Source organism: Tachyglossus aculeatus, chromosome 1 (genome assembly GCF_015852505.1).
Source record: "Tachyglossus aculeatus isolate mTacAcu1 chromosome 1, mTacAcu1.pri, whole genome shotgun sequence".
Taxonomy (NCBI): Eukaryota; Metazoa; Chordata; class Mammalia; order Monotremata; family Tachyglossidae; genus Tachyglossus; species Tachyglossus aculeatus.
This window is the reverse complement of record NC_052066.1, coordinates 157,310,052-157,333,522: the sequence shown is the minus strand read 5'-3', so window position 1 is coordinate 157,333,522 and position 23,471 is coordinate 157,310,052. Positions and strand designations below refer to the sequence as shown.

Below are 23,471 nucleotides of genomic sequence, written 5' to 3'. Positions count from 1 at the left end.
CCCACACGAAATACTGAGCTTTCCCACTTAAGGCTGCATCCTTGGGTTAAATAGAGAAGACCATATGAGTGCTGATCTGTGAGCCCATTGTTGGGTAGGGATTGTCTCTATTTGTTGCTGAATCATACCTTCCAAGCGCTTAGTACAGTGCTCTGCACACAGTAAGTGCTCAACAAATATAATTGAATGAATGAATGATCTCATATGAACCACGCTAAAAATAAATAATCAAATACTTGATGAAGGAGAAAATATTTGACCAATTGAATGCACTCCATAGGTTCTGATTTGTCAACTGAACTCTGAACAGCTGGGGATCAACTTAGTTTATTTTAGGCAAAACACAGCTTCCTGTTTCTAGGGGGAAAAGGGCTCTAAAAGGTTCATTAAGATTGACTATCAAATAACTCTTGCAGAGAAGCAATTTGATGAGTTGTGAGTAAATGAATAAAAACATATGGATCACATTTCCTTTAAATACACAGTACTTGAAAAATGAAGGAGGAAAGTACTTAGCTAAACACATTTGGTGTTTTGATGAATTCAAACCATTTGAAGAAAAAAAATGTGGCTGGAGATATTCAATGATGCCAAGACAGGGCCAAATGATTACGATCACTAAACTATTCAGCAGCAAAAGTCTTCCAACTCTTAGCAGTACTATCAGATTCTAATGTGAGACTTTGAAAATGTGATTAAAGCTTCATAAAAACCACAAACCAACTGCAGCCATAACTGTGTTCAGTGTTCTACATGATTTGGGATTCATGTTACTAGGTAATTTTATTATCTAATGGTTCTGTAACATTTCAACTCTGAAAGAGTATCCTCCTTTTTGTTTTCTGGAAACAATCATATTGTTTTTCATACTCACTACATGTGACAATTATTGGCCACCTAAAAAGCACCACTGATTTTCCCTGGCCCTTACTGGTCTTATATTAAAATGCATAAAGTCTTCTATAGGGATCCAAAGTTCATGATGAAGTGAATCCCTAATGTCTTCAAGATGGATTTAACTTGTGCCACTTAATGACAACCTTTTCTGGATTTGTGATGGTTTCTTTCCACTGGTCTGCGGCTTCGACACTGTTACTTTCATCACTTATCCAAATCTGTGAAAGAAGCAATGCTGCAGTTGATATATTTTCTATTACAATAATTGCAGCCCTAAAATTCATTTCAATCAATAGTGCCTCTCATCAGTGGCTGCAAATACAGGAACACAATTTACAAACACCAATCAAGAATGTATACATTCCTCAAGTTCTCTGGTTTAACTTTTGGGCCTAAACTGTAAGGTACCAGTTATGGGGGCTGAGAGTCAGAGGACCTAGGTTCTAACCCACTCTAAACCACTCTACCCGGATTTCAGCATATTAAAGGTTCAGCCTGGATTATCAATAAATCATACTTATTGAGCACTTACTGTGTGCAGAGTACTGTTTAAGCCCTTGGGAGAGTAAGATATAACAGAGGTGGTACACTCGCCCACAATGAGTTGACAGTCTAGAGGATTATATGACTTCACACTTTTCTCAACTAATCCACATGTTTGAAATGGAAGTTACTATAATCATATACCAAAACCTTACAGGTAAGATAGCAATTAGTCTAGAATTGTTTATTCATGGACTGGCAAAACCACTATGGACTAGCAAAATGTCTTTGTATTTGTCAGCAAGTTTTGTACAAACTATAGGTCTGTGTATTTTCATAGAGGCTACTACCATGTTTATCACCTGTAAATTTATATTTTCCCCGAGGGCACCGCAGCGCCTAAGAGGACCAAATTATCCTAGGGTTCCTGATCCAAGCACCAAGCACCAAGAACCATAGTTCTTGATCCAAGATTGCAACAGACTCTCATGGGCACCTGCCAGTCCCATGATACCATGCTTACTGAATCCCAGGGTGCTATGAGAGGTGGGGGGGCAGGTATATATACCTGTATATATGTACATATGTTTGTACATATTTAATCAATCTATTTATTTATTTATTTGTACATGTTTATTCTATTTATTTTATTTTGTTAATATATTTTGTTTTGTTCTCTGTCTCCCCCTTCTAGACTGTGAGCCCACCGTTGGGTAGGGACCGTCTCTATATGTTGCCAACTTGTACTTCCCAAGCTCTGCAGTAAGCACTCAATAAATACGACTGAATGAATGAATGAATGAGGGACAACCCATTTATTACTGAGCCTCAGGGAGTCCCGTATTCAGATGCCATATCCACCCACATATAGGCAATTTGGGCCAACTGTTGACTCATACAAAAGACCACTCCTTCGTAACAATGAAATCTATCTGATTTGAAAGGGAATCAAGGATTTTTTTTTAACAAACTACAGTAAAAATCTTAACAGATAAAATTTAAAGCCCCAGCATTTCCTTCTCCCTACGGAGGATGATTTGCAAACTGATCTGCTTTTTGTCCAAGGAAGTGTGCAAACTTGTAAAAATATGAAGGAGGGAAATTTCATCTTACTGTAGAAAACCTGGCTTGTTCAGCAAAAATAACATTTCTGTGCATGAACACAGGTTTATCATAAGACTTGATTTTTGGCAATAAATAATCAATGTTGGCTCTTGCAGTCTTAATGTAAACAGTACAGTTTCAGTCTATAGTTCTTAACTAGAAATAAAACATCAATCTTCTGTGGGATTCAAAAGAAGTTAGATGCTACATTCAAGGAAATTATAAATGGGGAAATATCAAAACCAACCTGTCCCACGAAGTGTTTCCTCCTTACTGAACTCTTGCCATAGAGCTTTAAAAGAAAATTAATTCGTTTTTCATTTTGTGTTACAGGAAAAACCATGGTTTCTCCCCATTTCACGCTTCCATTAGTGGACTTCAGTAGACGAGTTTTTTTCTTGTAAATCAACTCTCCTGAGCCAAACATTGCCACCTTCACAAAGAAATCTAAGAAATAAGAAATTTGACATATAAATACTGCCCTTCATTCAGAAAAAAAAATCCTAGTGAAGAATGAACAATACAAATGCGTCACTGTTTAAGGTGATTTTAAGGCTCTTATGACACTACAAACCAATATGGAGTACACTGCTTACTGTTGGCATTAAATTAAAATTAATGACTAACATGCAAAATTTATCTCTCTGAAATAGTAATGCTAATATTACTGGGACCTATTTTTGTGATTAAGAATGTCTCCATTTTAGGAAAAAACACACAGAAACCCCATTGCTATGCTCTCCACAGTTACATTTTGACGATATAGTCTCCCCTAGTGCTGATGGGATGATGAACAAGTCTCACTTCTGAAACTTCAGTACCAAGAACCTGCTCAGAGAGATTGTCTAGTGATAGTGATTTATTTATTCATTCATTCATTCGCATTTATTGAGTGCTTACTGTGTGTAGAGCACTGTACTAAGTGCTTGGAGAGTACAACTCAGCAACAGAAAGAGACAACCAGGCCCATTTCCTCTTCCCTGCCGGTCAGGCTCCTACTGGGTTACTGACTGCAATAAGCAAGTAGGTGGACAAAGGTGTAGCATATTGCAAAGTGCACATGAAGGGTTACCTACATGCAGGATTCAGCAGGCAGTTGCCTTGGTAGCCACCGTGGTCTTCACTGCCCACACTGGCTAGCTATTTTTAAAGGTTTCTGTTAAAATTAGTCACCTGCACAATGCCCTAGGCAATACCTCAGTTGGAAACCTTCATGACTGTTGGCAAAGCCCCAAAAGGCAGAACTAGCATTAAAACCCACATCTCTTGATTCTCTGACCAGCACTTTTCCCACTGGGCCAATAGTGGGGCTTCAAGTTGAACTTTTAATGTATAGTAAGTAGAATCATAGGCCTGGAAAAGACCTACTGAGGTCATTTAGTCTAACCTCCTGTTTCCAAGTGGATTTGGAAACAGCATGGCCTAGAGGAAAAAGCACAGGCCTGAGAGTCAGAAGGACCAGGGTTCTAATTCTGGCTCTACCACTTATCTGCTCTGTAACCTTGGGTAAGTCACTTAACTTCTTTGGGCCTCAGTTACCTCCTCTGTAAAATGGGAATTAAGACTGTGAGCCCCATGTGAGGCATGGACTGTTCAACCTGGTTAGGTTGTATCTACCCCAGTGCTTAGCACACAGTAAGTGCTTAACAAATACCTTAAAAAACATCAAAACACTTCACCTAAGCTATTTTAAGTTGCTGGACTGACATCTTGTTCTTAAAAATAACCTCATGCTTTTGAGTGCAATTTATGATGCTCTTATATGGTTTGGACTCTGGCTACTTCAGAGAATAATTCTTTCATTTTGTGTTATTATAATAATTAAGACCAGGCTTGGCATTTCTGGAAACAATCCCCAAATTGCAACTAGAATGGATTTATGCAATATGCTGCTTAACCTGGAATCCCAGGTTGACAATCTTCATGGTAAGATGCAAAAACTAGGTTCATGGGAATTCCTTTTTAAAGCATGATTTTATAAGGACAAAGGCTAACACTTTATTTTTATAGATTGTCAAGATGTCTTCAATTTAATAATTGCACCTGCAGGATATTATTAAAATGACACCTAAATAAAAGATAGAAGTCCTTATTTCCTAGTCAAGAAATCAAATCCCAATTTCTTAAATGACACATAAGGATTCCTACCTCGATTTTAATAGACACAGATTTTCCAAAATTTTAAATTAGTTAATATTCCAAGATGTTAACTCTACGATAGAGGGAATTTTAAATATTACTGACTGAATTATCATTACTGAAGCAAAACAATTTTAAATGAATTAAAATGGAACACTTAACAGAACTTTGCAATAAACACCAAGTAGAATAGTAAGTTTAGTCCTATATCTAGTCTGCAGAAATATCAGAGAAAAACTATCTTTTGCTAATCCTCGTTGGAAATGTTATAGAACAAAGTTGAACTCACTCAAAGTAAGAGGTTTTGGCAAGCTTGGGAGATGTTGTGCCTCAAGAATTTGTAACTGAATTCTGCTGTTTATTGCTTGGAAACAAGTTCCTACTTTAAGTTCTGCATGACACACCTGGAGAACAAGACAGATTCGTTAGGCTTAAGGGCTACAGTATTTGAGAAATGCAGAGGTGAACATTTCAGCTAGAACATTTTCTTGGCGATCCTGAAATAAGTTTCTCTGAAAAAAAGTAAACCTCTAAGCAATGTCTGTAGAGAATGGCAAACCGCATGAAGTTTTTAATTTGATAAGTATTATACCTAATAAAATGAGGCAAAATAAAAGTTTTCCAAAAACTGGTTTGACCTATTCGATAGAGTACAGGCCTGGGATCATATGATCTGGCTCCCACCCCAGCTCCACCATTTGTCTGCTGTGTGACCTTGGATAAGTCACTTAACTTCTCTTTGTCTCAGTTACCTCATATGTAAAATGGGGATTAAGACTGTGAGCCCTGTGGGGAACATGGAATGCGTCCAACCTTATTATCTCGTATCTACCCCAGGGCTTAGTACAGCCTCTGGCATATAGACAGTGCTTAACAAATACCATAAAAAAACAGCTTAAATTTCATGACAATGGATCTAAAATCACCTCCCAATAAAGAATACTATTAGGAATATTTCTCACTCTGATTGGAAAAAGATATGAGTGGAAATTATTTGGAATAAGTTACAATTTTATCTCCTTACATGTGAAAACAAAATGGAGAAAGGATACTTCCAAATTCTCATTATACAAGAAGAAGACTGTAAAGATATTTAGGAAAAAAACAACAAATTAATTCCAGTAAAGGTAAAGATGCCAAGAATTGTGCTAAGCATTGGTTTAAGTACAAGATTACCATGTCTCATACGGTACTGCCAGTCTGAGAGGGACGGAGATAGGGTTTTTATCCCCAGTTTACAGATGAGGCAACTAAGGCATAGAAATTTAAGTGACTTGCTCAAGGTCACACTGCAGGTCTGTGGAAGAGCCAGGAGTAGAACATGGGTTTTCAGACTCCTACTATTGTGCTCTTCCCAGTAGGCCACACTCTCTTGCTCTTCAAAGTGCTCAAATAACCTTTTAAATTTCTTTAGTGGTAAAATCTGAGAGCAGAAAAAATAATAGTAAATGACAAAACATGGATCCAGAGATATCTGTACTACTTCCTGCTATAACCTTGTTCTTCCTCCTGCTCCACTATTTGGAAATACTTTTTGTCTAACTCCTCCATAAGATTACATATTCCCTAAAGTTAGGAAACTTGTGTATTGATTGTGTTATTCTCTCCCAACTCCTTGTACTCAGGAGGTGCTCAATATATACCACTGACAGATTGAAACACTTTAGAGCTCTTCCTCATGGGACTGATACATAGTCCAGAGGGAGCAGGAGGCAACAAGTGCAGGTTTCTGGATCTTGCTTTGGTCAATTTAGAGGTGCTTGCTGAGAATACTTCCTGTAGATTTCCCCTCAGGTGGTAGTCTGTCTCTTGAAGGTAACAGAATAAGTGATCTTCAGATCTATGAGTCCAATCACAGAGTTGATTTTCTCCAAAAAACGTGTTTGGTGCATGACAACAAATTTTTCTTCTACCTCACACTGTGTGCAACACAACATCTTTATCATGTTACATAATACACATTACTTACTGAAACTTTTGAAGGTGGTGTTACATCCAGCCAGTAATCCTTTTCCTGGGTGCTGAGCTCTCTGAGGGACAGAGAGCATTCTCCAATAGTCTTCTTTCTGGGAGTCCGGGTTTGGATTTTAAACACTAGCCTTACTGTTTGTAGATTTTGGAGCTTGATTGCAAATACAAAGGTTTCCATAAATTCAATATGCTAAAAGAAAAAGATGAGTAAAATGGAATGAAGCAATTCAAAAAATAAAGCAGTTTTCAAACAATTATAGATGAAAGATTTAATAACCAAATACTGACTGAATTTAATATGTTCTTACACTACCCCCAAATGTAAGTGGCTTCAAGCTAATAGCTAAATAAGCATTAATAAAGCCTCAAACGCTCATGCAAAATGTCTAGCAAACATTCACATTTATTTAGCCTGCATTTCCACATAAAATATAGGTTTCAAAAGAAAGAGCAAATAGATTAATTAAGGTTGGAAGACTAAAAGCTAGTGGACTTAAAACTAAAATTTAAGACAAAAAGCTAGTAATTCTAAATTTGAGGACACATCTTGAGCGTTTGAATCAATCCCTTACAATAAGCCTTTCCAAAGAAATGAAAATAAGTGTGGCAAATTAAAGCTGTTCTTTTCTTACAAAATCTTCATTCAAGCCTTGTGGCCTTCTAATGATTAATGACAATCTTTGTAAAATATGTAAAAACTTAATGGAAACCCTACCATTTGAAGCTCTGTGGTGATCTCTGTGGTCATGTTGTATATTTGCAACATGGGTCAATTGCAAAGTCATGAATTTGCAGGGATTTGAACTTTACTTAAAAATGGATCTGAGGGACTATTATCTTTGAGGGACTATTGATAATGCTCTGAGGTGAGGGCTGTTGAGAGAAGCCATGGAGCCTGGCACAATTGAAGAAACATAACTTCTATGGTTGGCATTTGACCCTACTTTTACCATGAAGTTCAATACTTGGTTTTTATGGTTTGTGGGAACATCTGTAAGATTTAGTCTCCATGAATGGCAAGGGGTTGTATACTTTCTTCTTAAGATGCAAAAACTCTATTCCCAGAGAAAATGAAGAACAGTAACTTCTACAGTACCAATTAGAAATTCTACATTTTTTCTATAAACTTCTATGATTATTAATTCTCCCCAATTTGTCTGCTGTCTTCTGCCTTTAGCCTGCAAAATCCTCAAAAGCAGGAATCATGCCCTGTACTTACTTGGTAAGTTCATGTATTTGGTATGTCTACCAAGACCCTAGTATAGTGCTGTGTATACAGTAGGTGTTCACTTGACATTGTTGTTGTTGATGATGATGATGATTATTATATAACACCATTCAATTACCTATTTCCTTAAATATACAAGTTTTTTTTCAAGTTCAACTTAAATGAAAAAGAAAAATGTATTGTGGTTTTGACATTTGACTTATTTTCCACTTACATTGGATCCGTCTTTGGCTGAAGACTTAAACTGTACTGGTTTAGGAAGAGTTAAGATCCCTTTTATAGAGACAGTAGGATTCTCTCCACAACTAGAAGGCCAATTCAGATCTCTGCACTAAAGAAATATTAAAAATACAATTTCAGTTTTAAAAGATCCTCGAAATCACACAGGCTCCATTGTGAAACTTAAATAAACTTTAAGATGAAGAGAGCGTCACTGACAAATAATTTTCAAGTAATACATCAGCAGATGTAAACACAAGCCGCATTCCAGAACATCTTGCATGTTTTCTCTAAGATTTTTGTTCTTAAACTCGCAGAGTCTTTAAGTTGGCTGACCTATAGATGATCACTGTTTCACAGTATGTTCTCATAATAGTACCGTGGTGTTTCACAGAATTGTAATTTCCAGGTTTTGGCATCTGACCAGTTCACTAATAAATGACAATGGTAACGCTCTTTGGCAGTCAGTACTTCACACTGACATATTGATTTAGTTTGTTTTTGCAGAACTGTTCAAGCTGCATATCCATATTAATGCCTGTGTCCCTCTCTAGACTGCACACTTGCTGTGGGCAGGGTACACGTCTGCCAACTCTGTTGAACTGTACTTTCTTAAGTACAGTGCTCTGCACATAGCAAGTGCTCAAAAATACCATTGATTGATGAGAATTCATTTTTGTAACTACTATAACATTTTCAATATTAAACACTGATCACTGATTATTTTATCAACTGGCACATTGCTACCAAGAGTGTTTCCCATATGTGGTTCTGCTTAATTGGGAGCTATCCAAAGCGACAAAATTTAATTGAAAGGAAATGATTCATTGCCAAGAAAATGTCAGTTAGAGCTCCCAATATCCAGTCAATTCTCCTAAAACACATGTGCAAGTTTGAGAGACTGCTTTTGCTTTGGTGGACCTGTCTGGAAATACATCAACTACAGTGAGGCACAAGTGGGTGTGAACTAAGAACAAACTTTTATGCTCACGTTCATGGCTCCAGGCAAGGGGTGAGTGAAATAATGTGATGTTTCCATAGGATGAGGTTATTCAAGAACACAACTACTGTGTGAAAGAACTATGAATCATGAAGTTATGGAAAGGGAACATGAACAACGATTTTAGTTCCCCTTCCCACCAGGGCTCCAGAATCTGCAGAGGGTGGGCTGGAGAAACAAGGTTTTCTTCATCCTCCTGTTGAAACCTGCAGGGGCCAAGACATACCTGGCACAGTAGCGGAGGGTGGGTGGTCCTCCTGAACAGAGGTGTTCTTAAATTAACCACAGTTTGTAATTATTGGGACAAGGGGTTGGTCTAATCCTTCCATCCAACTCCCTACCGCCTTTATAGATGCATGCACTCTCAGAACAGTGATAAGTAAGACTATCACTTAAGAAATATATAAACAAGATTCAAACACCATGAATTCACAGATGAGATCAGAAATTATCCAGTAACTTTTACCATGTAGCTGTAGTATATGATGTTCCTAATCACAACACTAACACTTTTTTGTGATTTTTTTCATTGTTTAGTTTCCTAACCCATCTTGGTATTTGTAAATATTTGGTGTTTTTGCAAGACAACTGAAAAACATTTATGGTTAAACAAATATAATTTGTTCTTTCCTCTCTGAATTTAACTGGGCCTTGTTGGTTCTTGCTTCCTTAAGGAAGTATTAATTTGTGGTGTCAATTTTTTATTGAAATCAGTTCTGCATAAATTTATAAGCTCAACAATATTCAACTACCTGTAAAAGTGTGATCCAAATTTGTTCTACTGAAGAACAGTAAGATAACTTTACATTCAATCTTCCAAAATCTCTTTCATCCCCTGATAATGTAATTGTATCTGTAAAGAAAAAAGACAAACAGCACTTGAGATGCTGTGTGATAAATCTCAAAATCCACTTCAACTGGCACACACTTCATTAAAAAAAAAAATCCCAATAAGATTATTGAAGAAGTGAAATGGACATTAAAAAGCTGTAGAGATCATGTTAAAATAAAACAAAACTTGAACATCAGGGTGGTGGGGGTGGTGGGGGAGTTAGTGTTTTGGCCAGGAAAGACAATGCATAAAAACAAAACCAAATCAATATCTTGTTGTTTTTATGTTACTGTACAAGGCACTGGGATGGATACAAAACAATCAGATTGGACACAGTCTGTCCCAAATTGTGCTCACAGTTTAATTTGGAAGGAGGAGGATTCAATCCCCATTTTACAGATGAGGTAACTGAGGCCAAGACAAGTAACTTGCCCTAGATCCCACAGTAGACAAGTGGCAAAGCTAGAATTAGAAACCAGGTCCTCTGAACTCCCAGGCCCTGCTTTATCCATTTGGTTATTTATTCATTCAATCATATTTACTGAGCGCTTACTGTGTGCAGAGCATTGTACGAAGCACTTGATGTTTAATGACTATTGTGTCATCTGCCTCAGTGAAGCTTACAGTTAAAATTTCTTTCTCTTCCCCCCAACTGCCCACAACAGGACAATAGGTTCAGGACAACAAGGTAGGCAGAGTTCATGGACCCACATAGAAAATTAATGATGTTATAACTACAGGATATTAACAATTCCTCTAATGGTTTAAATGTAAATATTTTATTACTGAACTGCAATAATCAATGTAATTAAGATAATTAACTTAGTTTAAAACCACCATCAGATTCACTCAGCTATATGCAAAGCTCTTTTCCTATACAAATGCAGAGAAATCAATCCTAGGACCTTTATCAATGCAGGTTGTGGAAAAAAAAACACACAACAGGTGTTCAATAAACGTCAACAGTCAGTAACAGAAGAGCTAAGTTTAAATAAGGAAAAGATAAGAGGAAAGAACAGAGTTACTGCCCAGTTCCTGCCACCACCAAATAGGTGTTCACATTCCATTATTTGGGCCCTGGGACCAATATAATTGAAGAATCTCATTCTCCTACCACTCCCATTATTCCACTTTGCCCCTCTAGCCAGGCTCAACCACAGAAGTCAACAGTTCCAGGACATTTTGTGTGGAAAAGACAGCATTGCTATATGCAAAACTACTTGACTGAAAAATTTATGAGTCACTGGATGTCAGTTGACTATTCTTCCCTGCAAATTGAAACTACAATAGATATTCACTTGTTTCTGCAGCTTCAAGCACAGTTCTACTTGGAGTCAGTGAGCTGGACTAAATGATCTATTTGGGTACCTCTGGTTCATCATCAGCATCATCATCTCTTGATGACACTGGCTGTGTAGCCTGCAATCACTCTAGCAACCTGTGAGGCGGTGACTTTTTAATAACAAACAAAAAACAAAACAGAATTTGCTAAGCGCTTACTATGGGCCAGGTACTATACTAAGCACTGTAAATAAGTTACTTAGGTTGGACACAGTCCACGTCCTTCATGGGTCTCACAGCCTTAATCCCCATTTTAATCCCCATTTTACAAATGAGGTAACAGTCACAGAGAAGTTAAGTGTCTTGCCTAAGGTCACACAGCAGGCATGTGGCTTAGATTAGAACACTGCTTTGCACATAGTAAGTGCCTAATAAATGCCATCATTATTATTATTATTATTAGATTAGAATCTAGGTCCCCCTGACTCCCAGGTACTTGATCTTTCCACTAGGCCACGCTGCTTCTCTACTAGGCCACAGTACTTCTCTCAATGTAAACAAATTGTTTTACTGTTTACCTAGGCTCCGAGAACTCCCTTGTGAATTCTTCCTCGATGAGGAACTGCTGGGTACACTGGACAATGAATCATAACTCTGAAAGGAAAATTCTTGTTTAGTCAACAATTTTCAATCAGGTGCTTAAAACAGGCCCCGAACCCACCACATAGGCTGCAATGTTCTAGTTTCAGTTTCCACATTGATGCTTTGGGAATTTTAGCATCCAGGATTTTCTAGCCCTAGATTCATTAAAAAAAAAGTTTTTTTTCCCTTTAGAAACCATACCTGTGAAAGGAACTTAGTTTCTAAACAATATTATTTACATGAGTATTAAATGTCATGCTATCAGATGAAGAACGTGCACTACCAAGAGGGCTTCCCTAAGCCCTTATTTCCTCTTCCCCCACTCCCTTCTGTACTTGGATTTGCACCCTTTACTCACCCTCACCCTCCCTCATCCTCACAGCATTTATGTACATATCCATAATTTATTTATCAATCAATTAATCATATTGAGCACTTACTGTCTGCAGATCACTGTATTTTGTGCTTGGGAGCGTACAAAATAACTGAGTTGGAAAACACATTCCCTTCCCACAGTGACTTTACATATTAATGTCTGTCTCCCCCTCTAGACTAAGCTCATCGCAGGCAGGGAACGTGTCTACCAACTAAAATCCCCTAAATCCCCTAAAATTCTATCAGTAGCAACTCAAGTGGCTACCATTTATCCTTTTCCAATTTACAGGGAGATTTAATAGCATAATTTCATGGCAGACCCTACTGACTTTTAAGAGATGTAACTAGATATTTCTCTAGATATTTCTCTCATTGCTCATGGCCAGGGAATGTGTCTGTTACACTGCTATATTTTACTCTCCCAAGCACTTAATACAGTGCTCTGCACACAGTAAGTGCTCAATACGATTGACTGACTGATGGACTGGACACAGCAGGGGATTTTTCTCCAGTGTGATAGAGCCCCCCGGGTTTGCCACCTACTTGGCCACTGCCACTACGTTAGCCAACGGGCAAAGTGGGCAGGGCCTTCCCCTAATGAGTCCACTTCATTGCCAGGGACTCGCCCTCCCTTTCTGCAGGGCATCAATGGCATCTCTTGTTTTTGTCAGATGGCACTCCTCTGCTGGCTCAGGAGGTCTCCACTACCTTAGCCTCCAGCCCTTATCACCCTACCATCTCCTACCTTGTCTAAGAAACTTCCACAAGGCTGGGTGGAAAGAGAAGTGAGAGGCGATTAAGTGAAGGAGTCAGGTGTATGTAGAGCTAAGGGCATTTATGCTCCAGGGAGGGGTCCAACTTTGACCTGGAACCTCCAACACTTGGAACATACACACTTGGGGCACACCGGAGCTAGAGAGTGGCTTGGTCCTAGCAGGTGGTACGGATGCCTTCCATCCTGTTTGCCACCCTGCAGGAGCAGCCAGAGAGCCAAGTTCATTCTTCAGCTACCTGCAAAGAAATCCAAACGGCCTTTAGGTCACTGCCCAGGCTCCAGGCTGAGGGCTTGGTCTGAACTGGACCAGGGGCACCTGCCTGACTCACCCCATCCTACTCCCATCATCTGTGAGACTAATCCTTCCAACCTCAAGCAGGGACACTGACTTAGAGGTAGTTCCATTCTGTGATGAGTTCAGGAGAAGCAAGCAGTTTTCAGCCACACCATTTCAGATTCTGGCTGACTCCAATTTTCCTACATGCTTATGAAGTAGCGGATGCAAGATCCAAGAGAAATTTTCCATGAATTTAAAGTTTACAATGATAGCTTCCTGAAATGAAATCCCTAACATACGTAAGGTCTTTAAAGGTTGGCTCGCTGTGAGAGCAGCTAACAATAAATCTAGAAAAGGATTTCACCACAGTGCATCCTGCACCTGTTGCAATTCACTAATGCATGAATTCTTTATATTTTACAAAAGAAAAAAAAATACTGCATTCAATTAGAACTAAAGACCTCACCTTCAAGAACTGCTGAGGTGAACCTGTGAGTTCAAACATAGAATTGCTCAGCCCTGAAGAAGGACGCATTTTGGGGCTCCTTAAGTCACAAACTGCAAAAGGAAGGAAGAAAGTCATTGTTTACACCCCACAAGACGTGCCATGGGAATAAAGGTATTGAGACTTGGCTTTTTATTTTACTGTTCTTTTTTCCTGCCCTCAAAAAGCTGATTTGCTTGGTAACCAAAGAAGTGGGGTTTTTTTAAGGATTTAAAAATGTTCGGTAGCAATATGTAGCAGCAGCGAAATTAAACTTTTCTTCCTAGGTCTGGAGACCTTTTATCATTCTCCGTGTATTCCCGAGAGGTGATTCACTCTTGAAAGTGAACATCGGGTTCTATTTGACCAACACAAAGGACAGTTTAATTTAATGCAAAACTACTATGCAGACCAGGGGGCAAAGAACTGCAGCCTTCAGAGTCTATGGAAAGAACAGTCTGCTCATTTTCTCAGAGGAGAAAGGGCTTCAGGTCATACATTAATACTCATGACTAATATATTTGTCATCCTAAAAATGACAATTTTATTACACATATGCACATAAATCCATATATCCATAAATGAATTAATGCAACTAATTACACATAAATGCTCAATGCCACAACCCCAAACACGGGTTTTGTTCCAGCAACTAAGTGAACGTAGCGTGTATAGAAATAGACAGAGCTGGTCAATTCCTACTATAAAATATGGTCCTTAATCTTTAAGTAGTTAATATCAAAAGCAGACATGATTTTTAGGAGCGGTCTGACTAAACAGAGGTTCACTATTTCTATTTTCAACAGTCTATTCATTTCTATTCGGCAGATTCCAAAGCTCATAGTTTCATATTGCTTTTATTCCACCCCAATAAAAAGAATACGGCTCTCTTCTGGTACACAGTGCTTGAAATACATGAGTAACAGCATATTTCTCTAAGTATTGACATTGGGTAAAATCTCACTTTCCCTTATTTATGTTTGCGAGAGACCTTTTTGTTTTATGGAATTTGGAAATAAATCAGCAGTTATAAATTTGCGCAGCCTTGAAAGTCTGCTAGGATTTGGTAAGTCACAGATTAAGAAATTAATTGCTTTTTTAAGATGTGAATGATATGCTTTTTTATGGTATTTTTTAAGTATATGTGCCAGGCACTGTACTGAACACTGGGGTACATATGAGCTAATCAGGTGGGACACAGTCCAGGTCCCACTTGGGGTTGGTTCACAAACTTAATCCCCATTGTACAGATGTGATAACTGAGGCCAAGAGAAGTTAAGTGTCTTGCCCAAGGTCACACAGCAGACAAGTGACGGACCTGGGATTAGAACCCAGGTCCTTTGAGTCCCAGGCCTGAACTCTACCCAGAAGCCCACAGTACTTCTCTACCATTTATTTGAATTTTGTCTCATGTGAAACAGAGGACTTCTATCATCTGTTAGGTCCCTGCTGGCTACCTATTCAACTCACTCTCTGCCCACTGTGTCCCAGGGGAAACATGACTGGTAGGAGTGAGAAAGTGTGGGTGGCACTGACCAAGCCAATAGCACCATAAATCAGTTTCTCAATTCGTCAGCACGGGTTCTTAGTCTTGAAGACTCAGCACCAATGCTAATCCATTGTTCCTGATGGGAGATGCCATTATCATAATCTGGTAGGCAATATTTACTTCCTTTACTTAAAGATGTAAAATGTTAAAAGATTATGCAACTAGAGACCAAGTTGAGAAAGAGTCTACTGTAGAGGTTCTGGAATAGCCAAAAGAGTCCTAAAAGCATTCTGTTGTAGAATTCAGAACTGAATGTATTTATTCAATTTACATTCACTATTAGCAAGACCAATGACACCCTCAAGAGTGTCTTGTTATTTTTCCATTTGCTTGTCTTAGCCCTATAGATTTTATCCCCATCTAATAATAATAATAATGGCATTTATTAAGCACTTCCTATGTATAAAGCACTGTTCTAAGCGCTGGGGTGGTTACAAGGTGATCAGGTTGTCCCACAGGGGGCTCCTAGTCTTAATCCCCATTTTACAGATGAGATAACTGAGGCACAGAGAAGTTAAGTGACTTACTCAAAGTCACAAGCTGACACTTGGCAGAGCTGGGATTTGAACCCATGACCTCTGACTCCAAAGCCCGTGCTCTTTCCACTGGGCCACGCTGCTTCTGTCCTTTGTCCCTCTATTATACTATATACCTCCTTATCATTTTAGTAATTTTCTCATGCTCTTACTTCTCTTTGTCCCTTTTTTTCTGTCCGTTGCCACTTAGAGAAGTAGCATGGCCTTGTGGAAAGAGCATGGCCCTACGAGTCGGAGGACCTGGGTTCTAATCTTCTTTCCACCACTTGTCTACTGTATGACCTAGGGAAAGTCACTTAACTTCTCTGGGTCTCAGTTACCTTGTCTGTAAAATGGGGATTAAGACTGTGACTCCTATGTGAGACAAGGACTGGGTCCGACTTGACTATCTTCTACCTACCTCAGGGCTTAGTAAAGTTCCTGGCACATACTAACGCTTAACAAATACCACAATTATTATTACTATTAATATTCAGTTTCACTGACTCTTTTCTAACCTCTCTGATTGACAGCTCCCTCAACAGCCTAGATATTGTGTGCCAGTTTCTGTCTCCTCTACTCAAAGTTCTGCCTTGGAATCAATTGCTGGCCTATAGAATGGAAGTGGAAGCATCCAGAGACTGGAGAGGGATAAAGATGGAAGAACACCTGGAACCCAGCTCCCAGCAACCTCACCATGGCCACAGTACTTTGTCGCTGCTGCTCTTATACCATGTTCCCAGACCCTCCTATATGGCCTGGATCACCCCTGAGGCTTGGCACCTTAGAATGGTCTGCCCTCGGTAGTTGGCAGCATGGCTTATCCAACTCTTGATACTGCACAACCTGGCCTGTCTTTTAACTGGGCTGACATAACTTCCCCGTAGCCCATTCCTGGGGTAGATCCCTCCAGAGGCTGGGAAACTCTGTCCCAGCTTTGACAATTTCCCAGACCACTGTGTCTAAGCCCAGTCAAGGAGGAGCCAGGTCAAAAATGATCCTGGATACACCTGTAAGTGGCTTGGGAGGTGCTGTTCTACAAGCATCGTTATACATATGGGCTGATGATGGCAACTGGAGACCCAAGTGTGACACCCCAAGCCGTGAGACCCAGATCACTTCTGGTTATCTCAGTCTCAGTTCTGGTCCAGGCACCAAGCCACTATACCATAGCCCTTCCCCTGGCCTAAAACAGAAGACTCTGGGGATCCTGGAGAATTTATGTCCTTGTCCGGATCACATGAAAAAGAAAAATTCAGTTCACATCTCCCCAATCCTCAAGAACCTCCAGTGTTTGCCCATCCAACTCCACATCAGAGACTCATTATAACCAGCTTTAAAGCACCCAGTAACATCTTCTCCCACCTATCTTACCTCACTGATTTCCTACTACAACACAGCCTGCACACTTCACTCCTCCAAAGCCAACCCACTCACTGTACTTCAGTTTGGTCTATTTCGCAGACGATCCCTTCCCCACATCCTTCCTCTGGCCTATACCTCTCTCTTCCTTCATGTATTACAGACCACCCCACCTTCAAAGCCTTACTACAATCACATTTTCTCCAAGAGGCCTTCCCCAACTAAGCCCTTATTTTCCCTACTCTTCCTCCCTTCTGAGTCACCTATTCACTTGGATCTGTACCCTTTAGGCAGTTGATAGTCACCCCGCTCTCAGCCCCATAGCACTTACATGCCTATCCATAATTTATTCCAACATCTGTTTCTCTCTCTAGAGTATAAGTTCCCTATGGGAAGGCAATGTGTCTACCAGCTCTGTTGGGTTATATTTTTCCTAGTGCTTAGTACAGAGTGCCCTGCACAAAGTAAGCACCCTGTAAATTACCACTGACTGATTGATATGTGAGCTTAGGTGGATACTGGCCAGGTTCAACTGTGTCCTGGATCATGAGCCAGACTTGGATTATGCAAAGCTTGATCATAGGCCTCTAGTCATGCATGAGGGGAATTCAAAACACAGTTTTTCTTTCCATAAAGAAAAAAATGCAGTAACACTAGAATGCCCAGAGTATATTTCCCATTCAATTTTCTTATTTCAGATAACTAAAACGTGTTATTATGAAAAGCAACAAACCTTAAGAGCAGTGATGGTGTCTACCAACTCTGTTGTACTCTTCCAAGCACTTAGTACAGGTCTCAATAAATATCACTAATGGATTCTTTCCTACTGTGATTTTAATTGCTTTTCTTAATAATGAAAACAGTTGCTTCCAAAACCTAACTTTTTTCTAACCTCCATAGCAGTAGTACTAAGTGAGAATCCATTTGGTTCAAGCACGTTATTAAATATTTGGGAAGTACAGCTGCAAGAAGCAAAACATTCCCTGCCTTCAAGAATCTTAGATGCTAGTGGTCAAGACATATAAATACAAATACAGAGTTGGAAGATAAGAAGATGAGAGATCATACCTGATCCATATAGCCTCATAGTTTCTGAATTAGGAGGGAAACGCCTAATCAGGTCAGGCGAAATATGCTGATGCATGTAGACTGGGTTATACACCACATCATAGTTGAAGCCATGCAGAGATAAACTGGAAAGTTCTGTCTTTCTGTCTTCAAAAGACGCTCTGATAGAACCTATGAGAAACAATATATACTAGATTCAGAGAGGACCTTTCCTCTGGAGAGTAAGGAATTACAGTAGTTGCTACGATATTTCTGATGCTGCTGAACCCAATGGGCCATAGAATTTGTGTTGGAGGAAGTTCCCAATCAATACTTCAGGACAACCCACATAAACTCACATTTTAATTTAAACAACGATTAGTGTCTGGCATATTACCTTTTATCTGGGCAGGAAAGGAGACAAGAATGTTAGAGAAACAATAAGAAAGATTCCCTCTAAGACAAATTGCCAGAGGTTTCAGTCGGAACGATTGAGAATTGCCAAGTACAGAAAACCGATGTCACTAAATCAAGTTCAGTTGTTACTGATCAGTCCAGCCTTTAGCATTAGGGTTGGGACTATGGTCAGTGCCAGACCATCTCCATTTAGCAGGCCAGGCAAAGTCCTGGTAATGTCAAGTCCCTGGGCAAATCTTTCATGGATGGGACAAGACTGCGGTGGTCCAGAGATATTGCTACCCTTTACAGCATTTATGTACATAATGATAAACTGTACATTATAAATTATTTGCTTATGCTAATGTCTATCTCCCCCTAGACTGTAAGCTTGCTGTGTGCAGGGAACATGTCCACCAAACTCTGTTGTACTGTATTCTCCCAAGTGCTTAGTATAGTGCTTGCACACAGTAAATGCTCAATAAATACCACTGATAGATTGATACAGAAAAGTACCCCAAGTGCAGTTTGCCTGACAGGCCACCAACCAAATACCTGGAAGCGTTCTGAAGAAGTTCAACTTTAGTTAGGGGGAGGACTATATGCTAGGCAATTTAAGCAATTTTTGGCATGTGGAATATTTGAAATTCATTGGATATCTTACTCTGGGACTGTTTCATTTCCGATATTTTTCATGATTACTCCTCCATTCTCTTAGACAATAAGCCCCATGAGGGACATGGTCCATGTTTAATTCCCACCTATGTATTTTCTCCCAGCACATAGTAACTCTGAACACAAAAAGTACTTAATAAATACTATTACTACCACTACCACTACTCTTAAAATATTGTATTCAAATTTTTTTTGTTTGGGCATTGAGGTGAATGGAGTAGGGGCAAGGAGCAAATTTCATCTTTTTTCTCTTCCATGAATTCTGAAGATTTCAAAGCTTTTATTTTCCAGGTATATGATAAAGCATTGCTGAACACTTAAGGTCAAACAAGTCTGGCTTTGCACTCTACTGATAGCAAACAAGCTCTATTTTTAAAGTGTAATTTTTCAAAGGAAATATATTACCAAATGCACAATAATTTCAAAATCAATGAAAATGCATTAAATTACCACTTGTGACACAAAATCTAAAACTTGGCACACTACATTCCTTCCTGCATTTTGTGAATGAGTGAACTTCTTGCTTCACGGTACTTCCAACAGACATCTAAGAGGGTGTATTGTATTTCTTGATATGCTCGGACATGCAGTAATCTCGGGGCAGGATAGATTGAACAGCTCTAGTTCAATGGTCCATTATGGCATGCTGGATTTTATTCAAGCTATAAGATCTACCCTCTTAAAGGGTAAATCTCTTATATCAAGTTTCTAATGTGTCTTTAAACCCGATTAGTGAGTGTGCTAAGAATCAGCTCAACTGCCAACACATCTTTCATTTACAGAAAAAAGAAAAGTATCATGGATGAATCTTAGCATCAGCTCATTATTAGATTACTGAAAGAGGATTTTCAGGTTATCCCAGTGAAGCCTGGCTTCAAGTCAGTTTTCATTACTAAATCTTGTAAACTTCAAATAATACTGGGATCATACCTCAGGCTACTGGGATAGTTAGGTCCAGTTCAAGATATTTTGACACTTTAGGCAAGAAGAAGGGACAACTGAGCCATGAAGAAAGAAACATAACTTGGAAAGAGGAGGCATCCTTAGATGAATAGCTCCCTAAACAACTGCCTCGTTTGCCAATATCTTCTAGGCTGTAAATTCATTGTGGTCCAGGGATCCGGCTGCCAACTCGGTTGTATTGTACTCTCCCAAGTGCTTAGTACAGTGCTCTGTACGTTTCTGTATCAGTCAAGCACTCAGTAAATACCACTGATTGATATCATACAGCTGGGACAGGAGTTGTTGGGACTGGAGGGTCATCACCCTAAGCTAATACAACCACATTTCTTTACAATATGGTTAAGCTATAGTGTTTTCATTTAAGAAATTTTTAAAATAAATATTTTTCCTTTAGTGGCTCAAGAAGATTATGAAGAATATCTTACCATCAAACATGCTGATAAATACATTAAGGGCTGAGCCATTAGGTCCTGGCATACAACAAAAGTACAAGATATTCTTGTGATCACTAAGCACTATACGATGTTAGCTAGACAATGCTGAGTTATAAGCAGCAGTGTGGTCTAGTGGAAAGAGCACAGGCCTGGGAGTCATAGGACCTGGGTTCAAATCCCAGCCCCACCATGTAGCTGCTGGGTGATCTTGGGCAAGTCAGTTAACTTCTCTGAGTCTCAGTTCCCTCATCTGTATAATGGGAATTCAGTACCTGTTCTCCCTCCTCAGACTATGAGCCCCATGTGGTAACTGATTACCTCCTATCTTCCCTAGCGCTTAGTACATTGCTTGGCACATAGTACATGCTTAAATATTATTATTATTATTATTATTATTATTACTACAAGCATTTCGTTAAAACTTTTTAAAGCCAGTTGTGTTCTTTTGTTAGCCTCACATATGTAAAAACACAATCCACAAACAGATAGAGTTTGAGATCCAACCTACACAAAAGGACCATAATTTATTTATCTTTAATGGAAGTTGCCTCTTTGAAAACAGCATGACTGTGTTGGGCCCATGGGGAGAAGAAAACTACAGAGTCTCTATCTGCCACTTATGTCCCTACTGTAGTAGGCCTTCTCATAATGCAGGGTTGACTGTTATCTTCAGGGAGTGGTAGCAGCCCCAGCTAGTTGTTTTCAGTGAATCCTAACACACTAAAGAATGGAAGACCCGTGTTCTGATTCATCCCCTGGTAAACAGAGCCTACAGGCCTTCCTAATTTATTTTATTTTGCCCTTTATATAAACAAGCTACTGAGGTACTGGTTTTTGAGCAGATAAGTAAATGCAATGAATGCCCTTCGGTTAACTCTTGAGCAATTCATGTTTAATGTTCAGTAATCTGTTTTCCCACACTTCTGAAAGCAGCGTGACCTAATGGAAAGAGCATGAGTTTAAGAGTCAGGGTATCTGAGTTCTAATCCTGGCTCTAACATTTCCCTGTTGTGTGACCTTGGGCAAGTCACTTTATTTCTCCGAGCCTCAATTTCCTCATCTGTAAAATGGGGGATTAAATCCTTGCTCTCCCTCCTACTGAGGCTGTGAGCCTCATGTGGGATGGGACTGTGTCCAATCTAAATTATAAATCCCTAGAGGGTGGGGATGGTGTATTCCAACTCTATTGTTCTCTACCAAATCAACCAATCAATCAATGGTATTTATTGATAGCTTACCATGTGCAGAGCACTGTACTAAATGTTTGGTAGAGTACAATACAACAGAGTTGGTAGACCTGACCCTTGAAAATAAGTAGCGTAGAATCTAAAAGGGAGCTCACAGTCCAGAGAACTCTAAGTGCTTAGTACCATATTCTGCATCCAGTAAACACTCAAACATACCAATGAACTGATTAATTGTATCAATCCAAGCAACTCAGTACAGTGCCTGGCATATAGTCAGTGCTTAACCAATGTCACAATTATTACGACCCTCAAGTGAACAGAAACTTTCCTTTGAAACATGGCGCCGGACTTGAAAAATCACACAACTATTTATTCCCTTCAAAAGCTATATTTAAGCCTGTGTATTTATTCAGGAGGAAAATTCTTGTTGAAAAGTAAATTCTCTTATCAAAGCACTAACATCAACTGTGCAGCTGTGATCGGGCCCACCAGCAAGTAAAGAAGCAAATATGGTTTCAAGCTATTGGGTCACACATTTTAGCTATTCTAGGCAGGGTCCACTCTAGCCAGTGTTCTGCTCTACCTTCTCCTTCACCCCCGCCAAGTGGCTGTCCATTTTGTAACTGTATCCTTTAGAGTATCTGCTTGACCCCTGGCTCAGAAACCCCTTTACATAACTCTTCCTAGTTTGCTGACTTTATATATCCTCAGGGTGTTTGTAATTTTGACGTAAAGCATGTTCCCTCACTCACTTGACTTTTGAGAGAGACATGAGAGCAAGTGAGGGCCAAAAGTAAAAATTACACTACCCTTACTCTCAGAAAGACACTTTTCATCAACACCCTGGCACCTTAATAAAGCAGAACAGGGAGTTTTTGCTTTGTCTTTGGAATGTGAAGTTATCATTTGACTTGTGAAGGAAGTTACTGACTCTTTAAATGAGCACTACAATTTACCTAAAGGGCAGTTCTCATACCTGATTTTAATCAGAGTATTGAGTGTCATCTTACATAAAACCTTTAACAGCAGCCGGAAAATATTGGGCAATATTCAGGTTCTGATACCCTTTATCTTATGTAGACACACTTCATGACCAAAAACACTGATCATGTTTTGAAATATAAAGAAATAGGTTAAAGATGTAAGTTTGACTCTTTTTCCACATTAGCCTATTAGCACCCACAACATCAACAGAAACTCTGTACATGAATCTATCTTAAGTGACCATTCATATTTACCCACATCTTAAAAAAAAGAATGTGTTATTGTTGCAGAAAATGAAAACAATAGTTTCATTGGTATGTCATGCATAGCTTTTTCTAACCACTACAAAACCAACTAATTATTCCCTCATTTCTCATTGCACCACATTTCAGCAAGTAGTTAGGACAACAAAAAGCAAACTGCTTATTTTCCTCTGTTGCCAGAGTTATATGTTTAATGTTCAAATGCATTACAAATGACTGGGGCTTTACTAAATCTGTAAGCTGAGTGAATTATTATAATTGTAATACACCTTCATTCATTCAATCGTATTTATTGAGTGCTTACTGTGTGCAGAGCACTGTACTAAGCACTTGGGAAGTACAAGTTGGCAACATACAGAGATGGTCCCTATCCAACAATGGGCTTACAG

The 23,471-nt window shown here is 39.2% G+C and overlaps 1 protein-coding gene across 3 annotated transcripts in view; it reads right to left on the bottom strand.

Annotated features, from left to right (window-relative positions):
• Positions 1 to 311: 311 nt before the first annotated feature.
• Positions 312 to 23,471, bottom strand: part of TC2N (tandem C2 domains, nuclear) — a 49,998-nt gene continuing 26,838 nt past the window's right edge. For all 3 annotated transcript variants that reach the window (XM_038746159.1, XM_038746178.1, XM_038746168.1), the window contains exons 5-13: positions 18,202 to 18,372; positions 13,690 to 13,781; positions 11,733 to 11,808; positions 9,794 to 9,894; positions 8,037 to 8,153; positions 6,593 to 6,784; positions 4,913 to 5,027; positions 2,732 to 2,931; positions 312 to 1,115 (exon numbers count right to left, since the gene is read on the bottom strand). In XM_038746159.1, the coding sequence (XP_038602087.1) occupies positions 1,005 to 1,115; positions 2,732 to 2,931; positions 4,913 to 5,027; positions 6,593 to 6,784; positions 8,037 to 8,153; positions 9,794 to 9,894; positions 11,733 to 11,808; positions 13,690 to 13,781; positions 18,202 to 18,372 (1,175 nt within the window). In that variant the 3' untranslated portion in view covers positions 312 to 1,004. The remainder of the gene's footprint in view (positions 1,116 to 2,731; positions 2,932 to 4,912; positions 5,028 to 6,592; positions 6,785 to 8,036; positions 8,154 to 9,793; positions 9,895 to 11,732; positions 11,809 to 13,689; positions 13,782 to 18,201; positions 18,373 to 23,471) is intronic.